Source organism: Salarias fasciatus, chromosome 12, assembly GCF_902148845.1.
Source record: "Salarias fasciatus chromosome 12, fSalaFa1.1, whole genome shotgun sequence".
NCBI lineage: Eukaryota > Metazoa > Chordata > Actinopteri > Blenniiformes > Blenniidae > Salarias > Salarias fasciatus.
This window is the reverse complement of record NC_043756.1, coordinates 13,270,025-13,287,759: the sequence shown is the minus strand read 5'-3', so window position 1 is coordinate 13,287,759 and position 17,735 is coordinate 13,270,025. Positions and strand designations below refer to the sequence as shown.

The window sequence follows — 17,735 nt, the reverse complement described above, 5'->3', positions numbered from 1 at the left end:
TTATTGTGTTTTATTATTTTATTTTATTATTTTTATTCTGTCACAACTGTAGAAATGCTATTTACAGTTACAAATGAAATTTGATCAGTGTCTTACTTCATATTATCACACTGCAAAATTTGAATAATTTAGATTAATATGAGGCTTCCTGTTGTCAAATGTCCATTAATCATATGAAATTAGCTACTTTTAATAAATTATAACTCAGTTACATTTTTTTGAAGAACATTCTGATCCACAGTCAAGTCTAGAAAATACATTAAAATACAATCAATTTCTGTTCCCTTACTGAATTTTTGTGTTAATCAACTTTCAGTCTGCATATATCAGTGTGTCTGGTGAAATGTTTCTTCTTTTAGGGGATGTAAGTTTATCCTTTCAGACTGATTTTGGCCAGATGCCGCATGAAACCCAATTTGATCTCAAGTGGATGGAGCAGTTCTTTGCCAAAATAATACCTGATCCCGAACCACTTTGATCTAGTGAAAGGAGTTCACCAGATCAAAGATCTTTCTTTAGCTTTCTGACCCATTCAGCGATGCGTCTTGCAGTGAAAAGTACAAAAGAAGTCAGCCATTTACAACTTGCGTTTCCTGATTGGTTTGCTCATTTGGGTTTGGACTTTATAGTACATGTCGGTGAGGGAAATCAAGTCCTTCTTTGACACAGTGCATGACTTGGATGCGAAAGATGCTTTCTTTTAAAAACGTAACTTTCACAGCGGAGGCTGGATTTCATCCAACGAACAGGCCGTACTTTTGGCCCACGGACCTCACATTTCATACCTCTGTTTCATTTCAATCCAGGCGGAGGCTGGACTCACTGTACTCCTGTTTGTTGGACATCTTCACTGATTGGCCCTCACTTAAGCAGTGGGCGTTGATGACGGAGAGGCCGAAGCCCCTCTGGCCTCTCCGATGGCGCTACGATCTGCAGGGCCAAAGGCCAGGCCAGTCAAGCCTCGCTCTTCGCAGGCCCCTGCCCCCTCTCACCCCTCATTTGCATTGCACACATGCCCACCCAGTTCAAGCCTCAGCCTGGCACTCGGGCCGCCTGCAGGCTGACTCGCTCCCGGCCGAACAAAAGCCGCTCTGTCCCCGGCTGAGCATGGCGGATGTGGGATGAGCAAGTTCAAATCCAGAATGCCTTCCAGTATCTGTGGATGGAGATCGTACTGATGCGCGCTGCATTGAGTGAACTGCTGTGACCACATGTTGCTCCGTCTCGCCACACGGCCAGATAGACTCATCACTCATAGTCGAATGTTCATTTCTGCCTCCACTTAAATGCCTGTGCCGACTTGTTAAAGAACTTTCTGATAATGGTACCTTCACAAGCAAAGGATGCTGTGTGTGCAGTGCATGCACAGTCGATGCCTCACACATGGAGATGAAATACTGATAGCTTTAAAATATCTGAAAAGATGAAATAATCAAGAGAAAATGGAGTAATCTTTTGTAAATGCAATTTTACAATTTTACACTCTCAGACAATCCAGATTGTGTTAAAGTTAAGTAGTATGCAGAATGTATGGATGTACATATCTGCCACCATATATCAAGACTCAGCTTGCTAATTAACCATTTCAAACAAAACATGCACTGTCTTGATCAACTGGTACAATTAGACCCTTTGTGCATTGGATTTGTTCTTTTCTTTTTTGTTATGGTTTTCTATTCCTCCTATCAGCTTGCAGCTCAGAACTCCAGTGTCCAAACTCAATAGGCCTCTGTATGGAGACAGAGCAGAGATTATCCAGCCTGCCTCTCTCTCTCCCTCTCTCTCTCTCTCTCTCTCTCCCTCTCTCCCTCTCTCTCTCTCAGTCCTCACAGGAGGAGAGGTGAGCCTCCCCGCAGAGCTTTATTTAGCAGGATCACTGTCGGACTGGAGAAGCTGGGTGGGGGGAGCCGACAGGCGTCAGGTGTGCAGGCAGGTAGGAGGACCAGGAGGACGGACTGGGCCATGTCTTTACCACTATGTGCATTTCAGGATCAGACGCACCAGCAGCTGCAGGAGGGAGATTGACTTTGTCTTAATTATCTCGAAGTTGTCGGACAAACAATGCGGCCGTGCAGGAAATCCTCCCACTAACTTCTCTTCGGATCTATGAGGGTAAGAATTCCTCCAAGCGTTTGGTTGAAGTGTATTTTCTCTGCAGGGTTAGATTCAGGCTTTTAATCATGTGAATCATTAAACTCTTGGGTGTTGTAAAGAAAACAGAAAAAGTTCAGCATGGTCTTAAATGCTATCTCTTTATAATCTGTATTTTTTTTAATCATGGAAAAAAAGATCTGATTTTGGTGTTTAGTGTGCGTTCTGGCAAAAAAAGGGAGGGGGTCACAATATTTCTCTATTTGATAGTAAGCAGCACCTTTTCCTTTTCTTATTTTTAATATAACATAGAGGAGAATATTTTGCAGAAACTTATTTAAACAAGTCAAAAAACACTTTTTCCCTCATGTGTCTGGGGGTCTTAGGTGAACTCATCATATACAGGTTGACACTGGACATTCCCTCAATATAACTGGGAAGAACTCACTCTGACTTGCCACTGTTATACTTCACCATCAAGTTCACCCAAGGTGAAGAAACAGCTCTTTTTGTGTCATTTAGAGTGTGATGTTTGTATAAGGCTGAAGCTTAATGCTGCTTTCAGTTCATTCACAAGTAAAGGACCCAGTAAGTTAACACAGACAAACAAGACTGAAGAGTTTTGCCCTTTATCTATATTAAAAAACTAGACAATGCAAAATGTAAAGCGTTAATGGTATTCCAGGCACTAACATTTGTTCAGACTTAACGTTGAGTAAATTGAATGAATCTCATTTGAGGAAAAAAGCTGAGATCTCAGCTCTGAAGAAGCAGAGCAAGAACAATGTCCAGAGTGTCAAAGGATGGACTCCACACTGTGAAAGTAAATGTACACAATGGTCTGAGAACACTTGATCGTTGTAATCAATCATCTTTTTTTCCTTGCAGTTTGCTTTCAATGGAATAAAGGAATATAATTCTTAGGGAATAAAACATAATCATGCATTAAATAAATATGCTCACATGAGAATTTATTACCAGACAAACAGAAAACAATGTGGAATAGTTGTTTGCTAATGATCAGGTTTTGTTAGTTTAGATTCTATAGATGTAATGACTTCTGCTCTTTCAGCATTTGTTTGCATTTCTTGGGGCGACAGTAGCTCAGTTGGTAGAGCAGGTCGTCTTATAACCAGACGGTTGGCGGTTCGATCCCCGCTCCCGCAGGCGTAAAACTGTCGTTGTGTCCTTGGGCAAGACACTTCACCCACCTTGCCTAGTATGAAAGTTGTGAGAGGTTGGTGGTGGTCGGAGGGGCCGAAGCCTCGCTTCCGTCAGTCTGCCCCAGGGCAGCTGTGGCTACAGCAGTAGCTTACTACCACCCAGAGTGAATGAATAATGCAATGTAAAGCGTCTTTGAGTGTCCTGAAAAGTGCTATATAAAATTAATGCATTATTATTTTATTATTCTGAAGATACAGAAAGTGACACGCAATTAATTTGTGGGAAAAAGGAGAGCTGGTGAAGCACCTGCTCGGGAATCACTGGCTGGATAAGTTCCAGGAGTTTCAACCATTCTGGAACTTTTCCAGGGTTTTCACACACGACGAAGCTGAGCGGCGGTAGAGATTCCCTCTGTTACAGATAACACATTGCCAGTAAGACAACAATAATAATATATCTCTACATCACAAAAAAAAGGTCTCTGCTTTGCTTACTTTGAAAAGTGCTGCTTTTAGCTTGAATTGCTCCTATAGGCTGAGGAAAGTGTTTTGTTTTTTTCTTCTGGATACATTGCAAGTTTTTTTTTTATAACTTCAGAGAAGTGCAAGGATTTAAAGCACAATGCACCTTTAGAGATTATCCAGAATTCTTACTTTGCCTCATATAAGAATCATTCCAATGTCCAAAATGTTTCATGCATTCTCATCAGTTCAGGAGATTAGGTTTGTCAGCATAATGTGTAATATGTAAAACTTATTCTGTCTTATTCCATTATGATATGAATTACATACATGAGCTATTTTACTGCAGGATGCTCACTTTTAATTTTGATTTTCATTCACACAAGAGTTGTGTCTACATGTGTAGAAATGCAGCTGTTGAATCCACTTTTCCAGAAGTTCCTAGTTTAAACAGTGTTCATATTGATTTTTCCCAGCAGGAAGTGAAACCTTTCAGAGATTGTCAGGAATGCAACATTAGATAACTAACCTAGGTAGGAGTAATAATTGTACGGAACAGTCATTTGTTGACTGAATCGTCATTCTTGTCTCTATTAAACATCTATCCAAACATAATGGTCACCATGTTATACCTATTCCTCCCTCATTGGGTCCCATAAGCTGCACATTCCAGGTGGTGAGTGTTACTTTGGTGCTGAGGCAGCTGAGTCAGCAGGTGGCTCGTCTTACCTCCGTGCGCCAGAGGGATGCAATATCACTTTCCACGGTAGTGCATTATTTATCTTTCAAGGCAGTTGAGAAACACGGGGTTCGCCATTTGAGGTTCCGAGTGCATCATCTCACCATAGCTCACCATACAGTTCATCTTCATACTGTGTTTAAAGTCCATGTGATTGACTGGACTGTGATCCACGAGATAACTTTGCCTCAAAAGATGATGAACTGGGTCTTTCGCTGCTAAAATATTGATACCAAATTGAAGAATTTTTGCTGAACTTACTTGTCTTTTGATATATTAAACTAATGAACTACAATAATAAAAATCCTCAGTAGGAGCTAACTGTGCATTGCAAGTAACCTTTATTTTCTGGGGATGATCAGTGTTTTTATTTTGCCGATTGTTTCTTTATTCGCAGTCAGCAGAGATTGACTTCCAGTTTAGGTGTTTTCTGCTTTTATTTTGACCTTTGGCAGGTTGCTTGACGACAGTTAAAGACACGGGGGTTGAAAAAATTGCATCTTTTCTTTTGTACTTTGTATTGTACTTTGTGTTTAGCAGCTCACTGATACTGGCACAAGTTTTTTTTATATATTTATGCTAATTTGCACCACTTTGCATTGTTTTTATAATTGTTTTTCTTTTTTTTGTAATGTGGTGAATGCATTAATTTTGATGTATACAAACTGTTCACTTTTTACGTAAAGGAAAGGTTTTGTGTTTAGTTAAATATTGTGAACCACCACTTCATCAATCAGCTGGATGCCTTAAATACAGCCTGCTGCAAATATTAAGACACCACCTGTTTGTCACAAGTTTGATGGATGATTATCACAACATGGTTGCTGTTTTGCTTCCCAGCAGCTCGATGGTAATGAAGAGAAATGTTGAGGAAACTCTGCCAAAGTGAAGCTGATCGTGATAGTTTATGACAATAAGATTTGCTCTGCGTTTCAAAGGGGATCTTTGATTGAGCTGGACCATGACTGGCAAGAGAGGAAGGCACTGGAGGTCTGTCTGCAAAGGCCTGGTCCTGGGAACCCTCCTGACCAGCTGCACCATCCTGGTTTACTGCCTCTCCACCCCACAGATCAACTTCAGTCTGCCCGAGTAAGACCCTGATGCAAAAGTGTATTGAATATATATACACATATATATATATATATATATATATATATATATATATATATATATTGCAACCGCCTTCAAATATTATTCAACTTTACTGCTTTCAGTTATTTTGTGCGCGCGTAAAACACATCAAGACATTTATTTGAATGTTTTCTTTTTTAAAGGGTTCCAGTACCTTACTCCTGCGCTCACCGTCCATCCCAGCTCCACCCCAAACCAACCGCCAACACCTCACTAAGGAGCGCTGGCCAGACCTGTGCCCCTAAAGTGGATATTATGTTCATGAAGACCCACAAAACGGCCAGCAGCACATTCCTCAACATACTTTTCCGCTTTGGAGAAAAACACAGGCTCAAATTTGCCTTCCCTGACAGCAGAAATGACTTTTTCTACCCGTCGCTTTTCCAGCGCTCGCAGGTGAAAGACTACAGACCTGGAATGTGCTTCAATATCATCTGTAATCACATGCGTTTCAACGCGCCCGAGGTTGCAAAACTGCTGCCCTCGGACACGTCCTACATCACGATACTGCGAGACCCCGCAGAACTTTTTGAGTCGTCCTTCCACTACTTCGGTCGACTGATTCCTTTTACCTGGAAGATACCGGGTGATGACAAGCTGACAGAGTTTCTACTTGACCCCAAACTCTACTTTGATCCAGAGGGCTTCAACTCTTTCTACCTCAAAAACTTGCTGTTCTTTGACTTCGGTCAGGACAACACTCTGCAGCTGGACGACCCTCGGGTGGATGAAGCGATAGGATTCATCACTCAGCGCTTTCAGTTGGTCATGCTGGTGGAATACTTTGAGGAATCACTTATCCTGCTTAAGGATGCCCTCTGCTGGGAGATGGATGACTTGCTCTTCTTCAAGCTCAACGCCCGCAGCAGATCCACCGTGTCGAAGCTCACCCCTGAGCTGAGAGCCAGGGCCCTCGAGTGGAACGCGATTGACTGGAAGCTGTACCGACATGTCAACCAAACGTTTTGGAAGAAAGTAGACGTGTATGGATCCCAGCGCATGGCCAGGGATGTGGCGGAGCTCAGGAGGAGGAACAAGGAGATGGCGTCCATCTGCATCGAGGGGGGTCATGCGGTGGAAGCTGCCAGCATCCAGGAGACAGCCATGCAGCCCTGGCAGCCCATCGGGGAAAAGTCCATCCTGGGCTACAACCTGAAGAAAAATGTGAACAAAGCACATCGGAAACTGTGCCGAAAGATGTTGATTCCAGAAATTCAATATCTGACAGAGCTTGGGGTGAACCTGTGGCTCACAAAGCTGTGGAGTCATGTGCGAGACATCTTCAACTGGTGGTGACCAAGGATCTGAGCAGGAGGAGCCAATCCAGGTCTGCAGATCGAACTGAAGAAGAGGAATCTGACTGCTTCTGATAGAACAAGAGGGAAAGGCTTCCTCTCACATGTCCTGCTTTGTTTTACTTTAAATGAATCCACATCCTCTTCATTGCATTTTATATTATTGTTCTCAATATTAAATCTGAAAGGTGCTTGTGAATAAAAAGAAACATACCATTGACCTCACAATCTAGAAAAACCGAACAGCTATACAATATGTACATGAATTTTGGTACTGTTCCTAATGTTTTAGAGTGAGTTGTCAGACTTTAAATTGTTCCTTATTTCCCATGTAAGCTTGTTCTGAGTTGAGTGAAATATGAATTTCACTCATTGTATAAACCCTTTGACACAAAGGTGGAATTATTGTTTTATCTTTGGTGCCTATTCCCCACATTTAAAACCTTAACTTCAAACTGATTCACTACTAAAGGCTAACCTACACATGCAAAAGTTCATATTTATGTATAACTTCACTGCTCGTGGAGCACAAACTCTGCCATATCATTAGGAAGGAGTGACTCAATACATACCTTTGCTGAGGCAAATGTTTTCCCTGAAAAACCTACATGTTGATAGCAATCACTCAGTTTCAAGGCTCCACGGCTGCAGTATTTCTTAGTGTTCTTCATTTCCATGGTTGCCTTTCCAGTCAGGATGAATGTTTGGATATAAACGTTTTTATACAACTGTGCATCAATAAAATGAATTCTGCGTAATGCACTTAATAAATATATTCTTTGTTTCTTTATTTTGCTTGACTTTTGTTGCCTATGATACTGTCATATTTGTATTTTTTTAGTTTTCATTATACTAATCAATGTGATTTTTGATGTCTAGATGCATGTCTACAGTTACAACAGTTTGATTTAACACACAAAATCACTAAACCGTGCTATATTACTCAAAGATAGATAGATAGATAGATAGATAGATAGATGAAACTTTATTAATCTCCCAAAGGGAGAAATTCAGGTGTCCAGCAGCACACACAAATCATTTGCACGCAAATAAATAACAAAAGTACAATAAAATAGTGCTAATGTACTCGGTTCAACTCAGGCACATCTGTTAAACAGCCTGATTGCTGAGGGGATGAAAGCACTAAGAAAATAACTGTAAACTTTAAAAACTGTTGAATAGCAGAACCAAATGGACACCTTGAAATATTTGCATTTTTAGGCAAATGTACTTTGTACAAAATAAAAGTAAAAAACATGTCTTACAATGAGATGATATAAAACACACAATAAACAGCCAAAAAGTTGAAGGTTTTGCTGTGGCTCCACAGCTCCCTACACCAATGTTACAAATGTATTAAAACTATATTTTAATCATGTTCAAGAAGAAAAGGTAATGAAACTGCTGCTTTGGAACTGTCATTCACTGCTTTCAGTCTGGTTTTTCCTCCTGGAAAGTCCACCTGAGCTGATATGAAGTTTGTGCAAAGAAAGACCCTTATTGGTGCTGAATCGAATGGTGAGTAGTGTTATACATATTACAGTGTCAAAACGGTTTAAATGAAAGTGCATATTGTGAAATAATGTTAATATTTACATTAAATGCTTAATTATTAAATTAAATATGATACACTTTCTTCTGTTTTGCAAAAAAAAAGCTTTAAAACTGATATATTGTTGCCAACTCGTCACTTTGGAACGTTCTAAATGACGTCATCTTCTAATTTGTGTAGAGGGCTCATTTGCATATCTAGGTCAAATTAGATGATGGCGTCATTTAAAACGATACATTGTTGCAAACTCCTCTGGCAGGAAAGTTCTAAATGACATCTTCATACAGAAAGAAGGAACCATATTGATGCAAAGTGAGTCACGTGAAGTGGCAGAGCTGTCGTGAGACAGGTTAGTCTATCATGAAACACAGGAAATAAAGGTGCTGTCTGAACTTCATGAAGCAATGGAGCTGTGCATATAGTCCATAGCTTGGAGTCACCGTGCGGATTGGATGGAGTGGTGTTACACTGTTGACCACTAGGAGGCAGCACGTACCCTGAAGGATTCTGCGATTAACTTAGAGAAGAAGCCAGGGAGGGGGCGTGGTGGATCCTTGCTCTTTAATGACAGCGCTGTTGTTTTGCTTGTTTTCTTCCTGGGTCCGATGCTTTGATAGGAGTTTAATCAATGCTCTGTCAACAACCGAATGCACGGAATCGCTTTTGGGTACACCGGTGAGACACGGGCAAGGCCCAGTAACTATTATTCACCCGGACTCTGGCTGTTTTGTTGTACAAAGCTAACTAGCTAGCCGTGGCTAGCCGTGCGGCTAACGTCAATTTGTAGCATCGCCAACAGCTAATTGTTAGCAGAAGGATCACAACAATCTCTGCCTTTCGCAAAGCTGACTGAGGTGAAGGACTAGTTATTCCTGGGGATGCATGGCTGGCAGTAGAAATGTCGCAGTCTGAGGACGTTTGTGCAGATGAGTGGGACTGAGAGCCGCTCCTCCCGGATGAGTTAGCAAAAATGTCCTGCAAATCAACTAAAGTGGCCCCGAGTGTTGATTTCGACCACAGCTGCTCGGACAGCGTGGAATATCTGACGCTCAATTTCGGCCCGTTTGAGACCGTCCATCGCTGGAGGAGACTCCCACCCTGTGATGAGTTCGTGGGAGCAAGGTAAACACGTCCACACAGCAGCAGCAGCAGCAGCAGCAGGATTTCCCCCAAACCCGAGTGTTCCTGTATTTACCATCAACTCCTTCATGCAGGCGCAGCAAGCATACCGTCGTGGCCTACAGAGACGCCATATACGTGTTTGGGGGAGACAATGGGTGAGTGATGCTGACCTGACCAGTCCTTTAGAGCTGTCTCATTGTTTACTACAAGTTTGTCTTTTTGTCTCCCGACAGCAAAAACATGCTCAATGATCTACTCCGCTTTGATGTGAAGGACTGTTCCTGGTGCAGGTGAGACTGAGGTCTTTTACAGACATGACTGTCGCTGCTCTTAACAATATGTGTTAATGCTTGATGTTTTATATTTCTGTAGAGCTTTCACTACCGGGACGCCTCCTGCCCCCAGATACCACCACTCAGCTGTGGTCTATGGCAGCAGCATGTTTGTGTTTGGTAATCAATCTCTTTTATCAAAAGAAAACACAGATTTTACTTTCTTTAGGTACTTTTCAAAGGGAACATCACAACTTGAAAATTGTATACTTCTACCAACATCTAGATGGGGCACTTCTCTAATCTTTTTCTCATGTTTCAGGGGGATACACAGGAGACATCTACTCAAATTCTAATTTGAAAAACAAAAATGACCTTTTTGAGTACAAATTTGCTACTGGGCAGTGGACTGAATGGAAAGTGGAGGGGAGGTAAGGAGTTTCATTTCTAAATTTACGTAGAAAGTAAAAAGTAGATGTGTCTATTTACTGGTCTGAAGATTCTAAAGGACTGTCACATTTATCAGTAAAAAGAAATACAAATTAAAGTAACTGCCTCTTGACATCAAATTTATTCGACAGTGCCTTGGAATTAAAAGCTTAATCAAATTGCCAGGATTCATGAGCCACTTACAGCCTGTTACTGAGAGCCGGAGCCAGTGAAAAGAATAGATGAGTGGTCTGTAAAGTCACAACAGTAAATCAAATACTGCTAAGTGATGCTTCGCAGTAGTAAGAGTCATTGTGTCCTTAGTGTTTGACAGCTGTTTATGTGGGTGGATAAGTTTACCTGTTTATCAAGGTCTTGTTGATGGATGGTAAAACCGCTCATGTTATGTAGTATTTATTACATATAATAAGTTACGTATACATGCATATATTGATTAGTTTCAAGAGAAAACCAATCAATAACCATTATTTAAACATACTATATTTTATTTGTTAGAATAATTAGTTAAAAGAATAATATATATTTTTAGTTGTATTTGGTGGGTGTTTTTTCTCAAGTTGGTGTGGTTGATGCAGCGCTCCCATGTGTTTAAAACGCTTGTTTCTGGTTTCAGCTTACCAGTGGCTCGATCTGCACATGGAGCCACTGTGTACAACGATAAACTGTGGATATTTGCAGGCTACGATGGAAATGCGAGGTTTGCTCCCTAGTAATGTTCTCAGTCATCACACTCACATTGATTTTAGGATATGACTTGATTAGTCATTTTCCATTGTTTTCCATGCAGGCTGAATGACATGTGGACAATCAGTCTGCAGGACCGAGAACACGCCTGCTGGGAGGAGGCTGGTTTCATTTTTTCCCATATTTTCACAGAATATCCTGAAGAGTCTCGAGCTCCCTAATGTTTTCTGAGTGTCGCTGACTTTGTTTTTGCTCTTGTGTCAATCAGATTGATCAGAGTGGGGAGATTCCTCCTTCTTGCTGCAACTTCCCTGTTGCTGTGTGCAGGGACAAGATGTTTGTGTTTTCTGGTCAGAGTGGAGCCAAGATCACAAATAATCTCTTTCAGTTTGAGTTCAAAGGCCATATGTGAGTGAAAAGTCTTTTGTTCCATCTAAATGTCACGAATCCTGTAGTTAGAAGCGTCACACGAGACTCGTCTCTTCACTGTTTCAGGTGGACGCGAATACCCACCGAACATTTACTGCGGGGCTCCCCTCCGCCCCCCCAGAGACGTTACGGACACACTATGGTGGCCTTCGACCGGCACCTGTATGTCTTCGGGGGTGCTGCTGACAACACGTTGCCCAATGAGCTGCACTGCTACGACGTGGACTCTCAGACCTGGGAGGTGATCCACCCCAGCCTCGACAGCGAGGTACGAAGCAAACACATTTTCTGGCTGTGCTAACTGCTGTTTAATCCGGATCAACCAGAAACATTACATTTTCAGAGAATCTTTTGAACCCTCAATATAATTTCGCGTAAAGCCTTTATGTAGTCTGTCTTTGCTCCTTGAGATGCCGAGTGGGAGACTCTTCCACGCCGCTGCTGTGATTCAAGACGCTATGTACATCTTCGGAGGGACTGTAGACAACAATGTCCGCAGTGGAGAGATGTACAGATTCCAGGTCAGTTTTACTCTGAAATGCACCAACACACTGCGCACTGCGTTTAAAGATCCATCCTCTGAAGAAACGATCACAAACTGTTCCTAAAATGTGGATGTTGCAGTTTTCATCCTACCCAAAGTGTACGCTCCATGAAGACTACGGCAAACTGTGGGAGAACCGACAATTCTGTGACGTGGAATTTATTCTCGGCGAGGTATGTTTGGGTGTTTTGAGCTTTTGGTGTTATTTTTAAATGACCTTCATGACATGTTTTTGTTTGTATTGACGTAACTCCTGATATGTTGTTTACAGAGGGAAGAGAGGGTCTTGGGGCACATCGCCATAGTGACTGCACGATGTCAGTGGCTGCGGAAGAAAATCCTGCAGGCTCGGGATAGGCAGCGGCAGGTCGGAGCAGTGCAGACACTACTCGTTATTCCTTTTGAGATTAAAAAAAAAAAAAAAAAGATTTCACTCAGAAGACATTTGTACATGTAAACCCATGCTTTTGTGTTTTGTTTCTCAGCTATTACGCACACAAATCCAACACTGTGAGCCAGTTTATGAAAGGAGATTTAACCTGATATTGATTTCTTACATATAAATATTGACAGAAAGCAGCATTTTGTTCATTCACTGAGCACCAACCACTATTATGTTTGTTAACATTCAGCAGCTCTTAATCTAATTAATTTCAGCTTGATTGACAGGAATTGATGCAGCGTAGCTGCAGGTACAACTCTAGTCATTCATATTCACATATTGCTCTGTGTGTCACTGGAATGGTAAAGAGGAATAAAGCTGTATGACTTGTTGTCTGTGTGCGCAGAGGACTAAACAGGAGAGCAGTGAGGAGAGTGACGAGGGAGCAGCTGGAGGCCCGAGGGATATCCCAGCAGGCAGCAGGCCATCAGGCACGCAGCCGCTGCTGGAGGTGTCCATCAGGGAAGCCGAGGCCCAGCCTTTTGAAGTCTTGATGCAGTTTCTCTACACAGACAAGATCCAGTACCCTCGCAGAGGTACCTTGCTGTTTTTACAGTTATTAAATACATTTAATAACTTTTGAAATCCCATATTCTGCCTTAATCCTCTTGTTGATCGTGCTTCTATGGTACCATATTTAGTTAGTCTTTGATATCGTTGTCTGTTAATACTTCACAATTGCTTTTTCATTCGGAGGAAAAGCGCTTTGCGCTGCTGTTTGCATGTGATTGGTGCTGAATCAATAAGAATTCCTCCCGTCTGTCTCCACACAGGTCATGTGCAGGATGTCCTCCTGATCATGGATGTTTACAAACTGGCTCTTCACTTTAAGCTGTCTCGGCTGGAGCAGCTGTGTGTGCAGTACATCGAAGCCTCTGTCGACCTGCAGAATGTCCTCAGCGTTTGTGAAAACGCCAACAAGCTGCAGCTGGACCAACTCAAGGTGCATTGCAATTTCTGTGAAATGTATTTTATTTTTATTTTTTCCCCAAATCCCCTGACAAGAGTCAATCAATAAAGAAAATAAAAGATGTTTTGTCCTGATAGTGACGCCAAGAATCCATTTCTTTCTCCAGGAACATTGTCTGAATTTTGTGGTGAAGGAGTCACACTTCAACCAGGTGATCATGACCAAAGAGTTTGAGCATCTCTCCACCCCGCTGATAGTGGAGATAGTCCGGCGGAAGCAGCAGCCGCCCCCCAGGCTGTACTCGGACCAGCCGGTGGACATCGGCACCTCGCTGGTGCAGGACATGAAGGCCTACCTGGAGGGCGGCGGCCTGGAGTTCTGCGACATCATCCTGCTGTTAGACGGTCACCCGCGGCCGGCACATAAAGCCATCCTGGCTGCTCGATCCAGGTGCGGATAACAGTCCTCTTTCACTTTTTGGATCAGTATCGGCACAACGATAAAGCTTGTAACTTTTGCCCGTTCACTGCTCAGTTACTTCGAGGCCATGTTCCGCTCCTTCATGCCAGAGGACGGACAGGTGAATATATCCATTGGCGAGATGGTTCCAAGCAAGCAGGCCTTTGAATCCATGCTGCGCTACATCTACTACGGGGACGTCAACATGCCTCCAGAGGACTCCCTGTATCCTTGTCTTTTAGTTTTGAAGTGGTTACATATAAACACAGAACAGGTGATGCCCAGGATGATTGCAGTTAAAAAAAATACCATCTTTCTACATTTTTAAGTGGCTCTGTAAGAGTTGGTGTCTCTGTGCTGTCAATCAAGTTTATAATATCAATAAGCCTCAATCGGCAGATCCTGCTGTAGCAAGCGTTTGGTAATAACGTTTATCTGAAACCGTAAATTCCTTCTAAACATGTCACTTTGGGAAATTTTCCAGGGTACATGAAGATAAACCATCTTTTAATGCTCCGTCTCAGATCTCTGATATTAATTGTTCCACCTCTTCATAAAAATTTGTTTCGTCTTGATATAATTTGTGTCATTAAAGAAAAATCTTCCTCGGGTAGAAGCCACAATGTAATGAAATGGCATTAAAATAGCCACGCGATTGGGTTTTTTTCGTCAAACATAATCAGGCGTACACTGCCGTATTTTATGTTTTAGTAAATCCAAACAAAAAAGAAAAACTAATGATACATTTTTAAAAATCCTATCCGTTGCTCACAACATTTGCACTTTTCTTGACAATAGATTAGGAGAGAACTTTTTAAAATGTCTGTTAAAGTGAAAGATGACTTTCTAATTTGATTTTCTATTCAAATATTTACATGAAATTCCTATTTAAAATAGACATAATTACAGTATGTACACGTTTTCTTGAGAATGAATGTTTTTCCTATAATGACAGTACTTTTATTTTTCTGCTCATGCTTGCTTATTGTGTGATTTAGATATTATTATATTGCTGCAATGAAAGACAGAAAACCCTTGAAATGACTTACTTTTTATTTTCTCAGAAAATTTCTAACACAGGAGTCTTAATGAGTTTTAGGTTGATGAGGTTTCGAAAGCTAAATGTCACAGCGTGCCTGCCGTGAAGCCTCGGTGTTCAGGCTTTATTTTCCCCAGAGAAATCCAAAACCCTCCAGTATGACCAGTATTGCAGAGATTGAAATATAACAACAGCAAGAGGCTGCAATCAGAAGTCTGGACATGTGGAAGCTGTTGGTGTTTGCCTATTTGTGCTGTTGGTCAGTTATTCAGTGTGTTATTGTGCAGTTGGACCTCATTATTTTATGGAGGGATATTAAAGTAACTACCATAAGTGAAGTGAATGTTTCATAAAATGTTGCTTGGAGAGAGAACTTCCTTAACTCTCAATGAACAGCTATCTGTTCGCTGCTCCGTATTACTACGGCTTTTCCAATAACAGGCTGCAGGCGTACTGTAAGCAGAATCTGGAGATGAACGTGACTGTGGAGAATGTCCTGCAGGTATTTATGTTTTCACTCCGAGGGAGCAGCGACCTAATTGGACCACGCTGTGTCTCGCTCGCACATTTTTTTTTTTTTAGTATGCAGAGTGAATCACATCTGCCTCAATTTTCCTCCCTCAGATCCTGGAGGCTGCAGATAAGACTCAGGCTCTGGACATGAAGAAGCACTGCCTCCACATTATTGTCCATCAGTTCATTAAGGTGGGTGGGCTAGTATCTGGAGCCCTGGGGGTTTGCTGCCCACTCGTTGCAGCTGAGCTAACCCTCTAGGCCCGTCTTCCATGTGGGAGACTGACACTTTGGCCTCCTTGTGGATCATTCTTCATCTTCCACGTAGAGAGAGGAGTGTTTACAGCCCGGCCGCCGGCTGTACAAGCACCTCATTGCATGCCGATGAGGGTCACAGTGGCACCGCGATTATTGTTTGTTATCAGAAAAGACTTCAATTTTCACTTTTTTTTTTCCATCAGAGAGTTAGCTCTGCTGTTTGTATTTCTGTTCTGCTGCTTTCGGTTATCTTCATTTCTCATGCATGAGCGACTCAAGGGCCGCCTGTCCCCCGTTTTACCCCGATCGACTCATTGTTCCGCCTTGATTTGTTGCTCATTTGTTCATTTCTTTTGTTCTCCTCCCCTCCCAAAGGTATCCAAGCTCCCCAACCTGCGGTCTCTCAGCCAGCTGCTGTTGTTGGACATCATTGAGTCTCTAGCCACACACATATCAGACAAACAGTGTGCCGAGATGGGCTCCGATATTTAGGATGACTCCGAGAGCCGGGACTCGTTCTCCTCTCGCAGAAGCCATAAATCTCTGCTGCACTTAACTTCTCGTCATTCCCTGCTCCCTCACACACAGTGCGTTTGTTTTAGTTTTTTTGTTTGTTTTTTTTTCTGTTGTACCCTGCATGTCTCAAAGCTCACACAATAGAAGCCTTTTTTCCACGTAGTATCAGGTTTTTCATGCTTCTTCATCTCAGTGAAGAGAGTTCAAAACCTCAACGTAAAGTTGTAAAATAATGTAAAGAAAACAAAAAAAACAAAGGCCATTTTATATTTAGGTTGACATTTATTTATTTTGGATACAGAAACAAACTTTTGCAAGGTTTTATTCTGCTTATTAATGCTTTGAATGTCTTTAACTGATACAGTTTACTGTCAGAATACAGACGTATGACAGGAGAAATATTCTGCTCCTTCAGATATATTCTCATTTTATTGAAAAAAACCGATGTTGTTGACATATAACACAAAATCATTTATCCAAATCTGTATTAATCACTTGTACTACACTCATCTGTCACTGTCAGAAAGCCCTGATTGTATGTTTGAAATAATCCTAATCATTATACAACAAAACGTAGAACATGCCTGTCTTTGACCTGTTTCTTTTAATGTTGTCAAGCCTTTGTACTAATCACTGTTTACCGTTACTAATGGATAAACTTTCCATACAGTACAGATATATGTATTTAGTGGCATCAGTATGCTGTTATTAAATACTTGCCCATGTACGTTTCATGTATTTGAAGCCTTAATAAATCATTTCATATGGAGCCAACCATGCTGAGTCTTCTTGCGGTCTAAAATGTTGTCGAATGTGATGTAGAAAGATTACATTACAATGCCTTTGGCGCCGCCAGCAAACTGATCTGGTTCAACACTCCAGAGATAAATCTTATCAATCAGTCTGCCCCAGAATCAAGAGGAGAAATCAGGTCTTCTTCAGCAGTCTTAATCTCACAGTTCCAGACCTTTTCCATGATGGCTTACACACAGCTGCATCACAGATTTTTTTTTGGTCATTACATGTGTGATTCTCATGTGGAAAGTCATAATTTTACTGAGGTCTTGGCTTCGCTGTGTTTGATATTGTGAGACGACAGCCATCTCTGGTGCTTTGTAATGGTCGCTGAAAATTAACAATAGATTATGGAGGAAAATTTGACAAGCTGGGATGAAAAGCTGAACATCAGGATGGCTGGCTGCTGTATTGCGGTAAAATACATACAGTGTATATATAAACTGTGAAATAACAGGCTGTGCATAATATATTCTACTGTCGTCTCCTGACTGCAGAATACACAGTGTCCCTAAAGCAATAGGAGGGGGATCTGGTACTTCTAACCAATAAATCTGCAGATTGGTTTTTTAAAAGAATCCTTAAAGACAAACTCACAAAATAAAAATTGTGGCTGTTAAAACCCAGAGCTGACGAGCAACTTTAAAACTACATCAGACAAGAATGAGGAAGAAGTCATGTGGTCCGTCCCTTCTCTTCTAAGATGGACTTGTTGCTGCCACAAAATTCAAAATGAGCTACCAGATTTTATCTTTTACTTTAAAAGAAAATTAAATATCCAGTTAGCTGGTTAGACATGATAAATAAACTCCTTCTGCATCACAGCTGGTAGAATTTTGAACACAGTAGTAAAAGACTTACCAGATATT

The 17,735-nt window shown here is 41.5% G+C and overlaps 2 protein-coding genes across 2 annotated transcripts; both read left to right on the top strand.

Moving 5' to 3' along the window:
• The first annotated feature begins 1,881 nt into the window (after positions 1–1,881).
• On the top strand, positions 1,882–7,648 carry gal3st1a (galactose-3-O-sulfotransferase 1a). Its single transcript, XM_030105533.1, has 3 exons — positions 1,882–2,112; positions 5,394–5,544; positions 5,730–7,648. Exons 2-3 carry the CDS (start codon positions 5,417–5,419, stop codon positions 6,880–6,882), a joined length of 1,281 nt encoding a protein of 426 aa, XP_029961393.1. The 5' UTR covers positions 1,882–2,112; positions 5,394–5,416; the 3' UTR covers positions 6,883–7,648.
• Positions 7,649–8,978: 1,330 nt separating this feature from the next.
• On the top strand, positions 8,979–16,837 carry lztr1 (leucine zipper like post translational regulator 1). Its single transcript, XM_030104332.1, has 19 exons — positions 8,979–9,555; positions 9,648–9,710; positions 9,789–9,845; positions 9,928–10,007; positions 10,150–10,258; positions 10,891–10,974; positions 11,065–11,122; positions 11,230–11,369; positions 11,457–11,658; positions 11,801–11,911; positions 12,015–12,107; positions 12,206–12,301; positions 12,723–12,912; positions 13,150–13,319; positions 13,453–13,736; positions 13,821–13,970; positions 15,181–15,286; positions 15,409–15,489; positions 15,931–16,837. The coding sequence occupies exons 1-19, from the start codon at positions 9,404–9,406 to the stop codon at positions 16,045–16,047; spliced, it is 2,343 nt and encodes a 780-aa protein (XP_029960192.1). The 5' UTR covers positions 8,979–9,403; the 3' UTR covers positions 16,048–16,837.
• Positions 16,838–17,735: the final 898 nt, after the last annotated feature.